A 14,317-nucleotide genomic window follows, 5' to 3' on the forward strand; every position below is an offset into this window, starting at 1 on the left:
CCCTCTTAACTTCTTTCCCTTTAATTTACCGCCTGTTCTTCATAATTTGTTTCCCTCATCTCTATTAAGATTCTCTTTCTTTATTTCTTCTCCCATTCTCATGATATTCTTATTTATCATTATTTGCCACCCTCTTCCCATCTCTATCTCTCACACCAAACCACAACAACATTATAAATGTATCTTTAATTTTCTTGTCCTTTTTTTCATTTTCTCCACCTACAGGGATGTTATATTTTTGTCCATCTTTACACTCTAAATTACTTTACCTCCCTATATCTTTGATTGTTTTCCCCCTCTCTTGCCCCTACCTGTATCTCCCCCTCTCTTACCCCCTACCTGTATCCCCCCCTCTCTTACCCCCTACCTGCCTACCTGTATCTCCCCTCTCTTACCCCCTACCTGCCTACCTGTATCTCCCTCTCTCTTACCCCATACCTGCCTACCTGTATCTCCCCCTCTCTTACCCCTACCTGTATCTCCCCCTCACTTACCACTACCTGTATCTCCCTCTCTCTTACCCCCTACCTTATCTCCCCCTCGCTTACCCCCTACCTGTATCTCCCCCTCTCTTACCCCTACCTGTATCTCCCTCTCTCTTACCCCCTACCTGTATCTCCCCCTCTCTTACCCCCTACCTGCCTACCTGTATCTCCCTCTATCTTATTCCTACCTGTATCTCCCCTTCTCTTATCCCCTACCTGTATCTCCCCTTCTCTTATCCCCTACCTGTATCTCCCTCTCTCTTACCCCCTACCTGCCTACCTGTATCTCCCTTTCTCTTACCTTCTACCTGTCTACCTGTATCTCCCTTTCTCTTACCCCCTACCTGCCTACCTGTATCTCCCTCTATCTTACCCCCTACCTGTATCTCCCCTTCTCTAACCCCCCTACCTGCCTACCTGTATCTCCCTCTCTCTTACCCCCTACCTGTATCTCCCCCTCTTACCTCCTACCTGCCTACCTGTATCTCCCTCTCTCTTACCCCCTACCTTATCTCCCCCTCGCTTACCCCCTACATGTATCTCCCCCTCTCTTACCCCTACCTGTATCACCCTCTCTCTTACCCCTTACCTGTATCTCCCCCTCTCTTACCCCCTACCTGCCTACCTGTATCTCCCTCTATCTTACCCCTACCTGTATCTCCCCTTCTGTTATCTCCTACCTGTATCTCCCTCTCTCTTACCCCCTACCTGCCTACCTGTATCTCCCTTTCTCTTACCCCCTATCTGCCTACCTGTATCTCCCTCTCTCTTACCCCCTACCTGTATCCCCCCTCTCTTACCCCCTACCTGCCTACATGTATCTCCCTCTCTCTTACCCCCTACCTGTATCTCCCCCTCTCTTCCCCCTACCTGCCTACATGTATCTCCCTCTCTCTTACCCCCTACCTGTACCTCCCCCTCACTTACCCCCTACCTGTATCTCCCCTCTCTTACCCCCTATCTGTATCTCCCCCTCTCTTATCCCCTACCTCTATCTCCCTCTCTCTTACCCCCTACCTGTACCTTCCCCTCACTTACCCCCTACCTGTTTCCCCCCTCTCTTACCCCCTACCTGTATCTCCCCCTCTCTCACCCCCTACCTGTATCCCCCCCCCATCTCCACTTGCACTTGTTTCTACTTACCATTCCACATCCCTCCCTAATCTATCTCCTTTTCTTTACCCTTCTCCTATTCTCTCAATTTCCCCCTTCCATTCTGTCTCTCTCTCCCCATCTCTCTCTTTTCAGTAGATGATTAATACATGCACAGGCATAAACAAGATTTGGTTTAAAACATTAGCTGGAGCCTGGCGAAGGTTTGTGAGAAATCAGATCTGAGGCCGGCCAGATCGGTTTCCTTTTCCAATATGATGAAAGTTATCATGTTGCAGGCCCAGTCTGTTTTGCTAATATGCAGTTTGAAAGCTTGCATTACAACAGGCAAGAGACAAAACCAGCAGTACAGGGCCAGGTGACATACATGTAAAGCATTAGATTCAAATGCTGAATTGATGGGATATAGATCTATCCTATTCAGTTTGTGAAAGTTGTATTCTTCTATAAAACATTGCAGGTCTTTTTTTCATACAGTAGCAAGTGACTGGCATATATGTTTATTTCTGAGAAACAATCCTTTCCTGATTCTTTGAGACTGCTACACACTTCACGATCCATTTAACAAGCATTTTGTTTTCGATATGAAAAATTCCAAGAAGTAATATTACTTCATTTGGAGCTCAGGATAATGCTTAGAATTCTGAAATCAGAATTCTACTTTGCTGCAAGCCTTGTTGTTGGAGTAAAGTCCAAATCAGCTTCAAGTCACATCCGATGATGTCATTACGATTTGAAATCAAATTTGCTTTTATTCCTAAAGGGATGATTGAAATAGTATTCATACCACTATTAGGAATTTGGATCTTTAAGATTTTATTTCAAGTACTACCGGTATTACAATTTCCTTAAAAATCAGATTGCAGCGGATTGTGTAGTATACACCAGGCTTTGTAATAGCTTAAGATTCAATACTTTGATGTAGATGTGATTCCACAGATTGAAATTATTATTGATCCTTAATATTTTAGCATTATTTATGAATTTACAGTGACTCTTATGAAAATAGTGTTGAGAATTACTATTTGAACACCTCAAAGACCCCTGAATATATGCTGGTTGAAAGACCATCCCTGTAATCTTTGATTTAAGATATTCCCCCCATGATTGGAATGCATGCCACTCCTACAGCATTAATAGTATAATGGCATTCATATTTGTTGAGTGCAGTAGACAGTGGATAGTTCGTCAACAGGTATGCTATTTTTCTTTCCACAAATCCCCTCTCCCCTCTCTCTTCTTCAAGAGCGATAATGTACCTATTCCCCCTAAATGGGGTTTCAAAATAAATATCATTGCATTTTTAAAGGAAAACTTCAATTTGGAGCTCCATGCTTGGCTTCATTTGAATGATCCTTCTGCCAAATTGGATTTGATTGAGCAATTTTTTTTTCTTCATTTTTCTCTGTGCACCCCTTCCCACGAGTGCATGCATGCAGCTGTAAGCATTGTGTTATAGAATTCCTCTTTCAAAATAACAGACACAAAGTCCAATAAAAAAAATTCCCGTCATTTGGGGGGAAGGTCTTTTTGGTAGGGGACATTTAACAATTTATGAATATGGCCTGTTTTCAAAACTTTGATTTAACCTTGTAATTGAAATAAAAAAGACCAAGCTTAGGTTGTAAAACTGGCTTTGCATATGACTAATTATGAGGACGTCAAACATTTGTTTTTAGTTTATGAAAGAAACTGGCTATTCTTTTAGAATATTTATCTTTGACATTTCTTATATTAGATTCATTAAAAAAAACTTATTTAAATAACAGCTGAATGATAAAATGTCAAGTATTTTCTTCTGAAGAAAACGATAAGCACATATTTAATTGAACACACCAGTACACAATCATGAATATAAGTTCCATTACCATTTGCCTTTTAGCACAATATTTTAGCCATCAATTATTCCGGTCCTTCATTAAAACTGTGTTATTACCAAGGTAGTATTCATTTATTTATTTTGTTCATTTTTATTTGATAATTAAAGGAGGAGTGTTTTCCTTTTCAGAGATCTGTTTTCGGCATTTCCCCTTTTGTAATCTACGACTAAGTGCCCCCATTCAACTTATGGAATGTTGAAACGCTTTATCTCATCTCGCCCACTCTTTCCTGTTAAAATCATGTGATCTCACTGTGTATTGTGAAGGAGGAAGCAGAGGGAAGGGGAGCAGATTGGGGGTCTGTTTACACTGGCTAAACATATTTAGAAGTTATGATTTATATATAAATTGAATTAAGTCCATAGATTGATACCTGTTATTAAGTGCAGGGAAATGGGATCCGTGTGAAGGGGTGTTTTAAAATATGGCATGAGAAGAATATTACAGTTCTAATTCCAGCCCACCCTAATTTTCATACCCTTTGTTTCAGTAGGCAGTGCTCGCTCAAGCATGAATAGTTTTCCAACTTTTTGGTGTCATTTGAAAGTTGACTTCATTGGCTTTCCATATCTATAAGTCTTTTCCCCAAAAGTGCTACATTTTTTATTTGGCAGCCATTTCAAAAGTGTATAGTTTTTTTTGGGACGCACTGTAGTAAACAGATATAATCCATTTCAGATGTGACTGATTAATAGATTTTTTGTACACTGTTTATAAAGGAAGGTATGCATTTCTTTCAGCTTCAAGTGACGTTGCTAATATGTAATATTAATTTCACTTTTGTCTGTTTTACTTCTATTTTCTTTTATCTTGCTATCTTACTCCCCTTCTATCTGTATATCTGTCTGTCTGTCTCCCTCTCTCTCTCACTCTCCCTTTTCTCTCTGCAGTAGATATTGTGAAAGGAAATCTGAAGATGGCAAAGATTGTACTCAGTGTTCATTACTCAGGGATCAACTCAGCAAGGTGAGAAGAAAAATCAAACATTTAATCCATTATCTCCTAAATATTTCTATTCGTGTATACTTTGTATAAGGATCACTCAGTTTCCTCAGTTTACAGGTTAATTAGTCTGGTATATATATATCTCCGGGGGGGGGGGGGCAGTCAAATGTATTGCTGTACACATGCATGACCAAATTATTTCCAAACACCCCCTAAACAAGTTTTTCACTAATTTTTCTAAAACGTACCTGTAAAAAATATCATATATGGCTATTAATGGCTTCAAGTCCCAGCCATACAACTGTGTAGTCATGATTGAAAGTTGTAGTTAAATTGTTCATTTCATTTAGCATTTCTGCAACTTTTCATAGATTATACAAAGTAACAAAGAAAATACAGAATGCATATCAAAATATTTAACAATAATACTAAAAAATATATGAACAAGGTTGTATTTTCTATAACATAAAAATTTCAAAAAGTTGCAGGGATTGCCACTATAAGCTTAGCTTGACCTTTTGGCCCGGAGAACAATTACAAATTATATCTAACAATACCATCTTAATGTATGAGAGTGCAGGTGCAGAGTGGAAGGGGGGGGGGGGGGGCTGTTGCAAGACAAAAGAAAGTATATCAAATATATTATAAAATTTGCTATTAAAACTACAATCATTAAAAAAATTGAATATCTTGAAGGCTCTGGTTTTTTTGAGTGACGGCAAATAATTGAAGGGTATCTCTGCATTACTTTGCCAGAGGCTGACACAACAAGATCACATTCTTTTTGGGGAACATTTGCTTTCTTTTGTGGGTGTTGAGGAATGAAATTGATTTGTGGAGCAGCAGAAGGATGTTAGTTCATCTAAATCACTGTGAATCAACGTCCTTCTACCTATTTCAGCTGATGAGATCAAATGAACATGGTTGTGATGCGATTGTCATTCAGCATACACATCTCACTCAGCGTGGAGTCTGGCCACAGGATCAAATTCTTTGTTCAAACAATAATGTAATTTGTAGAACTAAAGCAACTATGAAATCTAATCAAGCAAAAATTTGGAAGCAAAGTTTTGTGACTGGGTTGTGGGCTTTCATCGGCTTCTGCATTTATGGTTATAACATGCAAATTTTTTGAATTGTTTTATATCAAGGGATTTTAAAGTATTATTGAAGTTGCCTTTTTGTTTTGGTTTATTATTGTTTAATAATGACAAAAAGATATAAAAAGATTTGTTTTTCTTTATTTTTTATATCAAATACAAATGCTTGATGTATTTGTTAATTGATATACTATGAAATTAGAACTGAGAGAGCAAGAGAGGCAGAGAAAGAGAGACAGAGAAAGAGAGAGAGAGAGAGTGAGAGAGACAGAAAGACAGAGAGAGTGAGAGAGAAAAGAATAGGGGTAGTTGGTGCGGAGGGAAAGAGAGAGAACTAAGAATTGATGATTTAAAAATGCAGACTGACATATGCAGAACATTCCTGTTTTTGAAAGAAAGCTTATTTGATTTGGTTGGTCACTAATGTTATGTACAAGTACAACCAACTTTTTAGACAAATAATCTCAATCCATGTCAACATTCCAATTTGAGAAAATGTTTGTGATTTTCGTTTTGTCTCTTAAGGAACGAGAGGAGAAAGGTGTCTTGAGAGAGGAGGTGGATCGTCTCAGGGAGGCCCTCGTCAACTTTGCCAAGATGGCATCCACCCATCCTACCCTGGGCGCCAATATAGGCCAGGAGCTCACTGCCCTCTTTAATCGCACAGTCACCATCAAGCAAGAGATACAGGAGCTTGTCTAGCATTCTCTCTTGCTCTCCCGTCTCCATTTTCCATACATGTTCACACTTGTGAAAGGCAATTTTTTTAAATATCTGTTCCTGATCATTGTTCTATTGTCAAGCTATGCACATTGTTGGTAATGTTTATTTGTGATGTCAGGCAATACATTGGGCTTGCTTTTATATTTGCTGTTGACTGCATAGATGGTATAATGTTGAATGTCTTGACTTATTTTCTTTACTATATTTCCTCCTTATGGTGCTTAGATGGGTCTTGTGTAAATTGTATTTTTGTTATAAATATCGAGGGAAGAAAAAAAACAGAAATTTAGGCATATCTACAAAAATATTCTAATATGGCGATTCTTTCCCAAAACTTGCAAACAACAATGTGTTTATAATTTTCCAATGTATTTCTGAAAATGAGCAGTGCTTTGTTTGAGCAAAGGTGGAGAAAGAAGGGGAGTAAAAGGGGAGTCATTAATTATCTTTATGATGTCCAAGAAAAGGAGAGAAATGGAGAAAAAAAATTATCATGAAATCTATTATGTTCATGGTCTTATTCCATGTACCTGTGTTTCCAGGAGTTGGAATGTGAATACAGCAAATGATACTAAGCAAAATCTGAATATTGCAATACAGCAGGGTAGGAAATGATTTTTATATTTAAGGGCTTAGTTTTTGGCCGTATTGGAGGTGAATTTGGGGGCTATTTCTTTGATTTTCAAGGACAAATTTTACTGCTCATTGAGCAATTATGCTGTTAAATCATATTTCTTTATTCTGCTGTATGTAGAATATTGACTATCCAAATGTTTTTGAATATTGTTGGTAATAGCTCTTGGGGCAACATGAGAAAAGATGGTCACCCCCAAAGCATTACATTTTGCAATTTTAAGGGGCGATTTTGGCTGTCATGAGGGTGGAATCAGCCATCACCCTCATTATGATGCATAAAGATATTTTTAACCTGTCAATGCATTAATTTGCATCCAAGTTCTTCACAAAGGTATAGTCATTGTATCTTACTTGCCATTTCTCTCCCTATAAAAATAGTGAGGAAGATGGAAAGGTTAATTGAAGAAGTAAAACAGATTTCTACTTATATTTCACTTGGGGAAATATGTACCTTTGTGTCTTGAGGTTTTACTATTGGATTAAAAGTACTCATTGAAATATATTCTAGTGAATGCATACCCAATATAAAGCGTAGTCAGTACTATTGCTTTTGTAGTAAATTTTGAAAGATACCACTATTACCATTTAGTGTGATTATCTTCATCATCATTTCCTTTATTACAAATGTGTTTGTTTGAGCACATTATATTATGCTACTTTTATCAACTTTTGTGAAAACATATTACTTATTGCTTCTTGTTTATCTCAACATTCTATAGAAATATACAGTACCAAATTTTAGTCAGATAAAAATCTTATATTGATGATAATTTATATATATCTATATTATGTATACATCATTGCTTTATTGATTATTTGTTTTGCCAGAAAGTACATAGCCAAGTCAGTACTAGAATGCATCAGATGATTTTGTATGTTTTATTTTCTTTGATTTTTATTTTCAGGTGAGATTTACTGGTGAGAGAGAAAGAGAAAAAAGAGATGAGATTTTTAAAGTCCTTCAAGAATTTCATTGTGGTTGAACAGAATGTCTGTGAATTATAATACCACTTTGAAGACATTTGTGGATTTTTATGTTGCTTACGAAAAACAAAGCCTTTCTAGTATCTCTAACATCCCTCTTAGGATGTTTTGATTACGCAGGCAATCTTCTTTCTATTTATTTTGTATTTCTTTGTAACGTCAAAATTAGTTTTTAAGAGGAGCAGATCAACATGAAGAATGTTCTTAAATCTTTCAATTGATTTTCTTATCTTATATCGTAGTAGCATAGTTTTTCTAATATGCATTTCTACAGTTCATATCAGGGTGTCTTTATACTTTATCAGATTAAAATGAATATTAAAAGTAAGAAAAGGACAATATTCGCTCAACCGAATATTCTTCATTATCATGAGGAAAAACATATAAAGTTATGTTGTGAAGAAAAATTTTCATGTTTGCTGTGACACACAATTTTTTTTATATGCATTCTAAGCAATCTCAGTGCAACTTCACATTTGTTTAACTAAAATCAACCTAATCTCTTTATTACAAGATATAAGACCTCTCAATTCTGCTTATTTTCTTCTACATGCATCCTCTCTTTCCCCTTTGTAACTATGCAAAAAGAACCAGTTATACCATAACACAAAATAATTATATACTTTATGCCAATGACCAATCAAGATTATTGCATGCATACTGACTGACCAGGAACCAATCAATTTCATTTATTGTAATTACAATCTACTACATATGTCTGTGTTACAAGGCCGAGGAAAAAGAAAATTTAATCTTTTCCTTCAAAACTGTAACAAACTTCAGTCTCTTCCAAATAAACAGGCAAAAAGAAAAACATTTTCCTTTAAATGAAGTAAAACAGACAACTGATTTATTTGTTAGCCAATTAAGGTACCAACAGAAAAAAAATTGTCTTAATTGCTGTCTTGTTTTGAATGTTACTGATTTTATGATTTTGATGTTTATGATAACATGGAAGCCGAACAAGGACAAAATCCCTCCCACCAGGCAACATGGACAAATAAGATTACCTGGTATTTTGTTTGAAAAATGAACCCATTTTTTTTAATGGGAAATAAAGATGTTAGATATGTTATTAGGAACTGTTGGAAAACATAAACACACAAAAAAGCATACAAGAGCCTTGTGCATGCAAAAAAGAAATAGCCATTCCTTGTTATATTAATTCCATATTGTTATTTACAAAATTGTAGCAATGTAATAATAAAATACTAGACTTTAATGAGATATGAATTGAAAATGAAAGGTTAATTATAGCTAGTCCTTACTTTAAGATCTTGAATAGTTAAAGATATATTTATAAAATTTGATCATTAAGGTAATACTCTCTCTCTCTCTCTCTCTCTCTCTCTATCTCTCTCTTGATCTCTTGGATATCTTGCTTGTTATTTAGAAAGAAAATAACTACTCTCTTACTATGTTTTTATGAATTTCTGTGTTGATGAATTATATATTGTTCTGTCTACATATGATTTACTTATATTATCTTTTATTATTTCTTTGTAAAATATGTTTGCATGTCTATATTTATATTGCAATAGATCTTATTAGAATTTGTTGAAAGGGAAATGAATTCCCCTACACCTATCATAAACCATTTTTTATGGCAGCATATAGATCAAACAACTTCAAATAAATGTGATGGGTTTTTAGTATATTTGGGAAATTTTGATGGACCAAATTGTTGCTGATTGCTTTGTCAAGGAATTGCTTTAAATATTTTGATATATTGATGAAATACTAAACTTGTACTAACCATATGTACTAACAATGAATTATACTACTGTGTTGATATGGGTAGTATTTTGTTGCATATATATATTTACTTGATGAGATACATTATCCAGCTTGCCACCTTAAACAGCTCAAAATTTGATTTAGTTTCATTTTAGTTTTATTTTATTATGTCATTTGAATTAGATCTTATTCAATGTTCATGTTATTAGAAATATATAGATATATTATTGTGCATAAGCAAGATACATAGATTGTATATCTTGCAGAAAAATTTCTTTGTGTTAAGTAGAGTGAAATTCACTCGCTCATATGCATTGTTATGTCAAATACAAACTATTTACAACAATGCATCTAAAAAATATACATTAAACAGATATGGTAATACCCTAAAATTGTCTTTTCATTTGATTGAAATATTTGAAATATCTTAATTGTATCGATACAGACAGATAGCCATAGCCGGGGGCTATTCAGTATGCTTAGATTTTATTGAAATTCTTCAAGTTTTAAGATGATGATTGAAATAGATTGTATCATAATTATTGCTTTGTTTAATTTTGTTTTTATATTTCTTAATTTATTTTTTATTGAAAAATTTGAAATCAAATGATCTTTGTTAGATAAGAAGCTCTTATATTATTTTGTTTTTAAGATGTAAGAGGCACATCAAAATAATGCAGTAATTCCTGTGATGCTTATCTTCTATGAGAGAAAGTTGAAATATTAAAGTTCTTGTAACTTAGTCTTGTTTGATCAGAAATGAAATTAAGAATGTGGAAAATGAATCTCAATAACAACATTAATGATGTGTTTTAATTGAAATGTACAACTGAATGGCAAGAATAAATTATAAATAAACAGTCTACTACAGTATATACACTATCAAGGGATAAAATGAGAAATGTAGTAATCAAAGTGATTGAGAGTAATTTTAATTCACTTCGATTAATTCATTACGCCCATCATTAGTTAGAATAAAGCCATACAGATATATAAAATGAATGATCAAATTTGATGTTTATACATACACATATCAGGCATATTAAAATGAGAGTAAAAAGTATTTCAGATTACTTACATTAGAGGAAGGGCATTGAGCCTTGTTCTTGCCTCTTATAGCATTAGATTTGCATCTCAGATTCTGTGACATAGCATCTTGATATTATGACTCGCTTTCTCTCATCTCACCCACTGTTTGCGAATTTGCTTTAGATTTTGTAAGGACACAGTTTTAGAGTGCACCATAAATTCAGCTGCGCGGAAGGGATTAAGTCTGTAACTATTGTGTTTATAAGCATAATTTTTCAGCGGCACGTACTATACTCAGAGTATTGTGATGAAGTAACAGAATCACGTAAGATCTTTATTTCTTGGGAATGTATCATAGACTTGAGAGGTTGATAAATTGGCCCAGAACTGCCGTGAGGAAGGGGGGGGGGGTGTCATGAGAAGGAATGATAGCAGCTGCATGCATACGCGCAAATCAACAGTTACAAATCTAAGGCTACTTCTGATTGCATTCAAATCTTTAGAGCGAGCAAGTAACTGTTGCCTATTTACAGAATAGATCATTGTAAATACAATTATAAAATTCTAAATAAATCACTTTGATTACATTAAATAATTCTATATTCATCAGATCTGATTGAGGTATTCTTAATTTTAACAGCCTGTAGTTGTTGTTTTTCTTCATTTTCTTTATCCTCGCACTTTCATAAAGAATTATGTATCTAGATCTGAATTTGGTGGAGATAATAACCTAACAATGTCTGATAATTATGGCAGGGGAAAATGGAAAAACATTGGTTAAACTAGTTCAAATTTTATTGCAAATGGAGAACAAATTGGATCATGAATTGCAGAACCGAAGTGATGCCGTCACAAAAAATTTTGCATTTCACTGTTTTTTAGACCACCTTTCCGTGGAGCATGATAAACAACATCAATAACCATAATTTGGTGGGAGTCAGTCAATGGGGTCCCAATATGTGACTCTGTGAATGACAACTTGGCCCCAATGAAATCAGTGTAACTTGGTTCGGTTCCAAATTTGGCCATACTTTGGCCCACTAGGAACCAATATCATGTCAAATCTAGTGCGAGGATCATTTTTTGATCATGCTCTATTCAAATGAAGTCAAGAAAGTGCTGCAATGCACAAAAAAGAAAATAGAAGATACCACACTTTGGTACTCTTTAGGGAATATGTGTTTTAAGACTTGTAAAAAAATATTATATAAAGTTTGGAATGGTTTATTTTGTGAAAAAAAAGAAGTAAGAAAATATGTTAAGAGAAGACAACTTATTAGAGAATATTTGGATTTTTTTGTATGTAAAATATTTTAACAGTGTAATAGTTTATCTTGTATACAAAGATATATTAGTGGTGCAAATCTATCTAAAAAAGAATCATTACCGGTATTTGATTTGTTGCTCTGGGTGTTATTATTTCTGATTTAGTTTGGTTTTGTGTTATATGGGCAAAGAATTTAATGTGGTGTTTCTTATTGTCATGCAACCAAAGATGTGTTTTTCAAGCATGTAATTAGTGGTATGGTAGCACTAATGAGAAAATTGTGTGATTAAATGGGACATTTTGTTTCCATTTTTCCTTTGTTGAATAGTTTTAAAGAAATTAAAAAAAATGTGCACACGTTTTTATCAATGCACAAAGCATTTTCACTTTTTTTGATTCAAGATAAAAGAGCAATGTGGATAAAAATGCCTTGGAGGACTAGGGGCATGCTGGGAATTGAACCCCTGACTTACATGGTGTAGTCAGGCGCCTTAGACCAGTCGGCCACGACACCTCGACTTTTTTAATAGTTGAATTTCAAAAACTTATTGTAAGGTATCAAGATATGTCTTGGGTACTGGGCCATTTTAATATTTTCTGGCATTTTGAACAAAGGTACTAACAAAAAAAAACCTGCTCTAACGATTGTATTTATGGCTTGGCACTGATGTACTTAAGGCCGTACATAGAAATTTTCTTTCGGGGGGGGGGGGGCAGGATGTGGAAACATTTGAAACTTGAAAGTGAGGGAATGAAGCATCAGAGTCTGTCATTTGGGCGTTTTGCATTTTTTAAATGTAAATTTGAATGATTTCGTGCACATTTTTGGTGAATTTTGTAAACATTTTCAGTAAAAAAAATGTACGTTTTCAAAATTTCTTGGGGGGGGGGGCACTGCATACTGTCATGGATATACAAGCTTTTACTGAGCTTCTTGTAATGCTCATCTGATTGTTTCATGTTTTGGAAGTTCAGGACTATAGCCTGCTTTTCACTTCATCATGTATGAAGGTATCATGATGATGTGTTACCTAAGTATATGAAGCAATGTATATAGACAAGTCATATGAATACATACCTCGCACATTAAAACACCCCATACTCACATATATACAACAATGTCCATCTCTAGATGTTCTTGTCATTTGCCAATTCATGACATTCCCACATTTAATCACTGAATACTGCAATTTTTTTTGCAAAAATTAGTTTCTGATTTGTTCATTTTTTATATAGCAGTGGATGATTTTATTTTTCTAGGTATGTCTTTGTGAGGAACTTTTGTTGAAGACCAAATTTTTAGTTTTATTCCAGACTTTTAGAAGTGCATGTTAGCGATGTTTCCTATTTTACTTCCAGTTTCAAACTACAAAAAAATATTGAGGTAATCATGCAGATTTGTGTTTGTTTTTTTAAAATAGAATTGATAATTATATCCTTGTTGAAGACATGAAAACATTTCGTGTTGCAAGAAAAATATGATTTATTACCGGTATGTACATGTATGATTTATATGATTTGTTATTTTTACTTGCCTAAATTAGAGAAGCTTTGCCAATTACATTGAGGTGTATTTGTTAAAATGTTATGTAAAAGGGACCAATTAGTTCAAATTCATTTATTACAGTATTGATTGGAACTCAAGTGTATCAATTTTAAGAACAAGTTCAATAAAATTATTCTTATGCTATTCTCAGTCTCATATATAAGAAATGAATATGTCATTACTTTTACAACGCAGCTCATTTAGTTAACGAGAAAGCCAGCTTCAAATTTAATAAAAAATTCATCTGATAAGTACTTAATACCTCATCATTTTTGTGAGAAAAGTGACATTTTCAACTCAATAGTTTTATTGAACTTACACGCAACTACTGCAATCTTCCTTCTCACAAAGTTTGATTTTTTTCTCTTCTTTTTGCCATGTTATAGTTACATTTTGAAATTGTTATGCGCAGTAGCTGAAATGTCTTGCTCTATATGTCTTATTTGTAATGCATTGTAGTAAAATGAAATGAAAAATCTATACAGAGAAAACATTATTACATCATGAAAAATAGATGACATCTATGTTTGTACCATCAAGTGTTACGTAAAGTTCTTGTTTTGTTCTGTTCATATCGTGTGTACATTATATATGCTAGTCTACTGCAAAGTATATATATGTATATAAATTGCGATGTTGATCTACTTTTTCTAAGGTCACAAAACATAAAAATGAAACATATTGTACTATGAAAGTTACTCCACCTCATCTATGTAGCCATTTTATACTTCAAAGCGTGCATTTTGGTAAGACTTGTTAATCTTGCAATGACAGCTTCTAGCGTCTTATGATTATTTATTATGTTTAGTTGTTTATTCTTTGATATATATATGATATAATGCAAAGTAAGAGGGAATACTAGATAAAAAATA

At 34.4% G+C, this 14,317-nt stretch overlaps 1 protein-coding gene across 1 annotated transcript in view; it reads left to right on the forward strand.

Annotated features, from left to right (window-relative positions):
* LOC129253585 (zinc finger protein 629-like) overlaps positions 1 to 8,999 on the forward strand; it is a 53,360-nt gene extending 44,361 nt beyond the window's left edge. Inside the window, exons 3-4 of the mRNA XM_054892015.2 lie at positions 4,369 to 4,444; positions 6,049 to 8,999. Coding sequence (XP_054747990.2) covers positions 4,369 to 4,444; positions 6,049 to 6,225 — 253 coding nt within the window. The 3' untranslated portion in view covers positions 6,226 to 8,999. The remainder of the gene's footprint in view (positions 1 to 4,368; positions 4,445 to 6,048) is intronic.
* Positions 9,000 to 14,317: the final 5,318 nt, after the last annotated feature.

The sequence above is a fragment of the Lytechinus pictus genome, chromosome 2 (assembly GCF_037042905.1).
Source record: "Lytechinus pictus isolate F3 Inbred chromosome 2, Lp3.0, whole genome shotgun sequence".
Taxonomy (NCBI): Eukaryota; Metazoa; Echinodermata; class Echinoidea; order Temnopleuroida; family Toxopneustidae; genus Lytechinus; species Lytechinus pictus.